Source organism: Babylonia areolata, chromosome 16 (assembly GCF_041734735.1).
Source record: "Babylonia areolata isolate BAREFJ2019XMU chromosome 16, ASM4173473v1, whole genome shotgun sequence".
Taxonomy (NCBI): domain Eukaryota; kingdom Metazoa; phylum Mollusca; class Gastropoda; order Neogastropoda; family Buccinidae; genus Babylonia; species Babylonia areolata.
In genome coordinates this window covers 1,664,102-1,672,500 of record NC_134891.1, presented here as the reverse complement: position 1 = coordinate 1,672,500, position 8,399 = coordinate 1,664,102, and the positions used below count along the sequence as shown (strand labels likewise).

Genomic DNA, 8,399 nt, shown 5'->3' with positions numbered 1-8,399 from the left:
TTCCAGTCTGACTTGGGAAAAAGGGTGAGAGCGGGATTCGAACCCACACCCTCATGGACTCTCTGTATTGGCAGCTGAGCGTCGTGACCATTCTGCCACCTTCCTCCAGCACAACAGCACACCACACCACCACCACATCACACCACACCACACACCGCACCACGCCACACCACGCCACACCACACCACACCACCACCACACCACACCGCACCGCACCGCACCACACTGCACCACACCGCACCACACCACACCACACCACACCGGACCACACCGCACCACATCGCACCACACCACGCCACACCACACCGCACCGCACCACACCACACCACACCACTTCAGAAACTGACGACAAACGACAGAAGAGCCGAATGAAGACGGCTGTTGTCCGTACCATGCTGACTTGTTCTTCGCTCTCTCCCCTCCCACACCCCTCTCCCCTGACAGGGCAACGTGGAGCTGACGGTGGGGGGCAACATGACCCTGCGACCCCAACCTCTGACCCTGCAGGGCCTGACGGTGCGCTCCAACTCGAGGCTGCACGTGCTGAGCACCGCCCCCTTCCCCCTCACCCTCTCCACCCTCCGCGTGTACGGCACCTTCCTGGCCGCCAGTGTGCGGCTGTCGGGGCTGGTCTCTGTCTACACTGGGCCAAGGTCTGTGTGGGTGTGGGTGTGTGGAGGGGGGGAGGGGGTTTGTTGTTGTTATTGTTGTTGATGGGTGAGGTTGTGGGTGGTGGTGGTGGTGGTCGTCGTCGTCGTGTGGTGACAGCGGTGGCCGATGTTGGTCTTGGTGTTGATGACGACTGACGACTGATGATTGATCGAAAACGAAAGTAAGTGTTGGGAGTGTTCATTATTGCTTTTTTTGTGCCGTGTGAGTTCTGGACAGGGAGAGATTGTTGACTGTGTCTTGCTTTGAATGGAGAGAGAGGGAGGGTAAGGAGGGGGGTGGGGTGGAACTAGGGTGTGTGTGTGTGTGTGGATGGGCGGGGGATGGGCGTAAGATGGTAGGCAGCATATCCGTTGAGAGACAGCTTGAAATCAGCCGACTGCTCTCCTGTCTCCACTGCTGGGTTCTGTCTCCGAGACGTCCAGTGCGGAGATGGACGAAAAGGGTTGATGATGATTTTTTTTTTTTTTTTTTTTTTTTTTTTTTTGTCATTCACGACAGACAGTCTGTTTGTTCCCCGCAGATCGAACGTTACATTCACGACAGTCCTGTTTGTTCCCTGCAGATCAAACGTATTATTCACGACAGTCCTTTTTGTTCCCTGCAGATCGAACGCATCATTCACGACAGAAAGTCTGTTTGTTCCCCGCAGATCGAACGTATCATTCATGACAGACAGTCCTTTTTGTTCCCCGCAGATCGAACGTATCAATCATGACAGACAGTCCTTTTTGTTCCCCGCAGATCGAACGTTACATTCACAACAGACAGTCCTTTTTGTTCCCCGCAGATCGAACGTATCATTCATGACAGACAGTCCTTTTTGTTCCCCGCAGATCGAACGTATCAATCATGACAGACAGTCCTTTTTGTTCCCCGCAGATCGAACGTTACATTCACAACAGACAGTCCTTTTTGTTCCCTGCAGATCGAACGCATCATTCACGACAGAAAGTCTGTTTGTTCCCCGCAGATCGAACGTATCATTCATGACAGACAGTCTGTTTTTTCCCCGCAGATCGAACGTATCATTCACAACAGACAGTCCTTTTTGTTCCCCGCAGATCGAACGTATCAATCATGACAGACAGTCCTTTTTTTCACCCTCAGATCGAACGTATCATTCACGACAGTCCTTTTTGTTCCCCGCAGATCGAACATATTCACGACAGTCATTTTTTACCCCCGCAGATCAAACGTATCATTTGACCCCGTGGACCCTGGCACCCACCTGGGCAGGACGGTGGACATCCGCGGTGAGTTTTACCTGCGCAGTCCGGTGTCCTTCACCAACTGCTCCAGGCTGATGGTGGACGGCGGCCGTGTCCGCTGGGACGGCAACGACACGGTGCACGTGGACTGCACCAACGTCACTGTCAACGGCCTGCTGCTGCCCGGGGACAGCCCGCTGCTGTTCGGGTCACAGGTCAGTTCCGGTCTCTGTTCGGGTCAGGTTGGGTCTGTTCTGTCCGGTGCAGTGCAGTGTAGTTCAGTTCATATCAGTGCAGTTCAGTTAAATTCAGTGCAGTGCGGTTCAGTGCAGTTCAGTACAGGTCAGGTCAGGTCAGCGCAGTGCAATGCAGTTCAATTTAGTGCAGTTCAGTGTAGTTTAATTCAGTGTAGTTCAGTTCAGTGCAGTTAAGTGTAGTTGAGTTCAGTGCAGTGTAGTTCAATTCAGTGCAGTTCAGTGCATTACAGCTTAGTGTAGTTAAGTGCAATGTAGTTCGGTTCAGTGCATTACAGCTTAGTGTGGTTCAGTGCAGTTCATTACATTACAGTTCAGTGCAGCTCAGTCCAGTTCAGTGCAGGTCAGTACAGTTCAGGTCAGGTCAGTTCAGTGCAGTGCAGTTCAGTGCAGTGCAGTGCAGTTCAGGTCAGTTCAGTGCAGTACAGTTCAGTGCAGTTCAGGTCAGTACAGTTCAGGTCAGTTCAGTGCAGTACAGTTCAGTGCAGTTCAGTGCAGGTCAGTTCAGTTCAGTGCAGTTCAGTTCAGTGCATTTCAGTACAGTTCAGTTCAGTGCAGTTTAGTGTAGTGCAGTACAGTTCAGTGCAGTGCAGTTCAGTGCAGTTAAGTGTAGTTGAATTCAGTGCAGTGTAGTTCAGCGCAGTTTAGTGTAGTTCAGTTCAACGCAGTTAAGTTCAAATAAATAGATAGATAAATAAATAATGAATTAGTGCATAAATGAAGGAATAAATGAATAAACGAATAAATGAATAAATGAATAAATAAATGATTGAATAAGTGAATAAAGAAATGAATAAATGGATGAATAAATAAACAAATAAACGAATGAATAGATGAATGAATGAATGAATAAATAAACGAATAAATATATAGATAGACAGATAAAGAAATGAATAAACAAAAGAGACATATACCTACACTGCAGGTGAGGGACACAACAGTGGGTCCCCAGGGCAGCCTGGCGTTCGTGGCTGGAGGCCCCGTTCTGACTGACACACTGTCGGTGTCTGGGCTGCTGGAGGTGAGGAACAAGGTCTCCCTGCAGTCCCCCGTGCAGGACCGGAAGAAGATGACGGTGCTGGTGGTGCACGGGCCGGGGGGCAGGCTGCTGCTGGACTCTCAGGGCCTCCCCATGCACAACGACACGGACCTCCTGGACGTGGACCACTCTGAGGTCTTCGTGGACGTCCTCACCGTGGGCGGACTGCTGGATGCCGGGAGGCTAAAGTTCGGGGAGCGCGTCACCAGAGTCACCGTCAACAACGGCGGCAACTTCACCTGGGAGCCCGTCAACGAACTGGAGGTGGATTACGTCACCGCTCACGGCGTCCTGACCTCGCTGACCCCCGTGGTCGTTAGGGGCAACAGCGTCATCCGCACGCGGACTTTGCTCGTGGGTGAGAACGGGACGGTGACGCTGGACGCTCGCGGCCTGAAGAGCGGGGGGCTCGTCCGGGGTGTCGTACCTGGTGGTGGAGACGTTGACGGTGAACGGGGTGATGAGGGTGGGCAGGCTCGTCAACCACCTGCCCCCTCTGGAGCACGGCTGGAACACCCTCCAGGTCGGCCCCAAGGGCAGGCTGACCTTCCACCCCAACGACACGTTCTTCATCGGCTACACGGAGGTGGCCGGCGTCGTGGATTCCCTGGCCACCATCACCATCCGCCCGCCCCCGGCCTACCCGGTCAACGGCAATCACATCGTGGTGGCCTCGGGGGCGCTCGTCAAACTGGGCACCCAGGTCGCCGCGCTCGCTGGCAACGATATCACGTGCGGCAGGCTTGAGGTTCGGTCTGGAGGCACGCTGGATGTGGGCTACCAGAGGCCCACCCCGGGCCCGCGGGCCGTGTCGCCGAGGTCGGTGCTGACAGTGGGCACGGTGGTGGTGGGGGGCACGCTGAGGGGGGACGTGCTGCACGTGGCGGCCTCTGACGTCACTGTGGGCGGGCGGATCACGGCGGCCGGTGGAGGCTTCCTCAGCAACGCTGGGCCCGGTGAGTGGACGTTACGGGGTGTGGAGTGTGCTGACGTGGGTTTCGTGTTAAGGTCTGGGTGTTCAGTGATAAGTTAGCTTTTTTGTCAGGGTCAGGATAGTCATTCGGATGAGATGATAAAGCGAGGTCCCGTGTGCAGCATGCACTTAGCGCACGTAAAAGAACCCATGGCAACAAAAGGGTTGTTCCTGGCAAAATTCTGCAGAAAAATCCACTTCGATAGGAAAAACAATAAAACTGCATGCAGGAAAAAATACAAAAAAAATGGGTGGCGCTGTAGTATAACGACGTGCTCTCCCTGGGGCGAGCAGCCGGACTTTCACACAGAGAAATCTGTTGTGATAAAAAGATACACAAATACAAATACAAATAGTATGGAACTGATCAATGGCGTAATTCGGTCAACGTAGGCATTCAGTCACGCGTACCTGTCAAAAAAGTTCGAACCAAGCAATGCAACTGGCACCGAAGATTGTGACTACCGTGCGGTCGGCTGGACTGTCCGCAGCGATGACCACTGAACAATACTGCCCCCCTTCTGTTCCACAGGGGCCGGAGTGGCAGCTTCGACAGGGGCCAGTGGAGCCAGCCATGGGGGGCGAGGTGGAAGGGGGGGCTCTTCTTCCCGGTACACCGTGGCCTCCAACCTGCCCTACGGCTCCATTTTGGACGCTGACACGCTGGGCAGTGGGGGAGGGGGAACGTCGCCTAGCAACGGGAACGGGGGGAGGGGGGGTGGCTACATCGACCTTGACATTTCTGGCAGCTTCGTCGTGAACGGCGCCATCTCTGTCGATGGTCTGAATGCGGGGGTGAGTCGTGCAGCTTTCCCTTTTCTTTCTTTCTTTCTTTCTTTCTTTCTTTCTTTCCTGCCTTGTTTGATAGATTTGTCGTTTAGTAATTGCTTCATATATTTGTTTGCTACTTTGGTGGTAAAGTCCTGTTCCAGCGTCCTAAATCAGTCCAGGAACCTATTTTACCGGCAATTTGCAGTGTGCATGGATCAAACGAGAATTATTACTCTTAGTCGATGTTGTAACCCGTTTTCAGTCGATTTCGACTCAGTTCTCAACGTTACTGTTCTCAGTTCTGATGCTGATCCAGCCACTAAACTAAACGTGCCATCATTTTGCTTTGAACGTGTTGGATCCAGCGAACCAATGTATCCAACTGGTGTAAGAATACAGGACGCTGAAATAGGACATCACGTGGTATTCGTTTGCCGCCGTTTTGGTCCCCCGCTAGTTTGTTCATTTTGTTGAACTCGTTTAGTTATCCTCCATCTCCTGATGATGCCGCCACTTGGTAGAGACACACAGGACTGGAAGCTAAGTAGGAACGCGTTCTAACATTTCCAGTCGTTACTTTGTGTGTGTGTGTGTGTGTGTGTGTGTGTGTGCGCGCATCAAGTGTACGCGTGCGTGCGTGCGTGTGTGCGTACGTGTATGTGTGTGTGTGTGTGTGTGTGTGTGCTTCGAAAATCCCAGATAAGTTTTAGTTGGCTGGGAACAAGTGGATTAAACACACACACACACACACACACACACACACACACACACAAAACAACCAAAAATTACCAGAGTCCAGCTGTTTCCCCCAAATTTCTATCTGCACCCCTCCTCCAGTCTCCACCCCTCCTCCCCTTCCCACTGTCCCGCTCCAGAAATATAGTGTTAGTTAAAAACTACCTGCAGTGTAGTGACACGTCGGATGAACCTGGAATATGGTGTTAATTAAAAACTAGCGGCAGTGTAGTGACACGTCGGATGAACCTGGAATATAGCGTTAGTTAAAAACTAGCGGCGGCATAGTGACACGTCGGATGAACCTGGAATATAGCGTTAGTTAAAAACTAGCGGCAGTGTAGTGATACGTCGGATGAACCAGAAATATAGCGTTAGTTAAAAACTACCTGCAGTGTAGTGATACGTCGGATGAACCAGAAATATAGTGTTAATTAAAAACTAGCGGCAGTGTAGTGATACGTCGGATGAACCTAAGAGCAGCACACCACGAATGACAAACACACACACACACACACACACACACCGCTGACATGACTGTACTGTACCTTCCAGGCCACTCACGCGGGCGGGGGCAGTGGAGGGTCACTGCGCGTGCGCTGCAGCACGTTCACCGGAACCGGAACCCTGTCCAGTAATGGCGGCAACGGCAACAACAAGGGTGGGGGAGGGGGAGGAGGTCGTGTCCTCGTCAACTTCGGCACGGGCTCCTTCAAAAGCGGACACGTGTCGGCTTACGGTGTGTGTGTGTGAGAGACAGAGAGAGAGAGAGAGTGTTGCGGAAGAAGAGTGTGAGGGGTGAAAATGAGAATGAATTTTGAATGAATTAATTTTATTTCTGAGTGTAATAGAATAAGCAACAATGCTTTTTTTTCTTTCATCCAGCCCTCTAAAAAAAGAGAAAATTGGGGGAAAATATAAACAATTGAATTGCAAATAACATCACATAACATCAAATCAGAAAGGAAGAATTTTTTTTTGTAAATCAAAGCATCACATCCATTACAAATCATGGAAAGGACTACATGGAAATTGTACACGTGAACGCAAACACACTCTTTAGATTAACGTATATGCGCCAATAAATGTAGAGAAAATAAAGACAGACAGACAGACCAACAGAGACACAGAGGGACAGACAGACAGACCAACAGAGACACAGAGGGAGGGAGGGACAGACAGACAGACAGACCAACAGAGACAGAGGGAGGGACAGACAGACAGACCAACAGAGACACAGAGGGAGGGAGGGACAGACAGACAGACAGACCAACAGAGACACAGAGGGAGGGACAGACAGACAGACAGACAGACCAACAGAGACACAGAGGGAGGGAGGGACAGACAGACAGACAGACAGACCAACAGAGACACAGAGGGAGGGACAGACAGACAGACCAACAGAGACAGAGGGAGGGAGGGACAGACAGACAGACAGACCAACAGAGACAGAGGGAGGGAGGGAGGGACAGACAGACAGACAGACAGACCAACAGAGACACAGAGGGAGGGACAGACAGACAGACAGACAGACCAACAGAGACACAGAGGGAGGGACAGACAGACAGACAGACAGACCAACAGAGACACAGAGGGAGGGAGGGACAGACAGACAGAGACACAGAGGGAGGGACAGACAGACAGACAGACAGACCAACAGAGAGGGAGGGAGGGAGGGTGAAGGACGTCATTCGGATGAGACAATAAACCGGCCAGGTCCTGTGTGCAGCGCGCACTTGGCGCACTGACAAAACAACAGAAAACAACGCACGCACGCACACACACACACGCACACGCACACGCACACGCAAACCCAACATGGTATTATTAGCGTTGTCCTCCAGCACTGGAAATTCTGCAGAAGAAAACCACTACTCTGATAGGTACACAAACACGCATGCACTCACAGAAGACACTCACAGAAAGAAAGATGAAAAGGAAGATACAGAGAAATTAAAGAAACTAGACAAAATTCTCTCTCTCTCTCTCTCTCTATATATATATATATATATATGTGTGTCTCTCTCTCGTCTTGGCCCCTCACTCCCTTCTCCAACACACACACACACGCACCCCCTACCCCTGACCCCCCCCCCCACACACACACACACGCACCCCCTACCCCTGACCCCCCCCCCCCCCCACACACACACACGCACCCCTACCCCTGACCCCCCCCACACACACACACACACACGCACCCCCTACCCCTGACCCCTCCCCCCACACACACACACGCACCCCCTACCCCTGACCCCCCCCCCCCCACACACACGCACCCCTACCCCTGACCCCCCCCCCCCACACACACACACACGCACCCCCTACCCCTGACCCCCCCCCACACACACACGCACCCCCTACCCCTGACCCCCCCCCCCACACACACACGCACCCCCTACCCCTGACCCCCCCCCCCACACACACACACACACGCACCCCCTACCCCTGACCCCCCCCCACACACACACACGCACCCCCTACCCCTGACCCCCCACACACACACACACAAACGCACCCCCTACCCCTGACCCCCCCCCCACACACACACACGCACCCCTACCCCTGACCCCCCCCCCCCCACACACACACACACGCACCCCTACCCCTGACCCCCCCCCCCCCACACACACACACACACGCACCCCCTACCCCTGACCCCCCCCCCCACACACACACGCACCCCTACCCCTGACCCCCCCCCCCCCCACACACACACACGCACCCCCTACCCCTGACCCCCCCCC

At 53.2% G+C, this 8,399-nt stretch overlaps 1 protein-coding gene across 1 annotated transcript in view; it reads left to right on the top strand.

Annotated features, from left to right (window-relative positions):
• Positions 1–4,067, top strand: part of LOC143291062 (uncharacterized) — a 57,441-nt gene extending 53,374 nt beyond the window's left edge. The window contains exons 10-12 of the mRNA XM_076600652.1: positions 445–653; positions 1,861–2,095; positions 3,060–4,067. Of these exons, the coding sequence (XP_076456767.1) occupies positions 445–653; positions 1,861–2,095; positions 3,060–3,920 (1,305 nt within the window). The 3' untranslated portion in view covers positions 3,921–4,067. The remainder of the gene's footprint in view (positions 1–444; positions 654–1,860; positions 2,096–3,059) is intronic.
• The last annotated feature ends 4,332 nt before the right edge of the window (positions 4,068–8,399 follow it).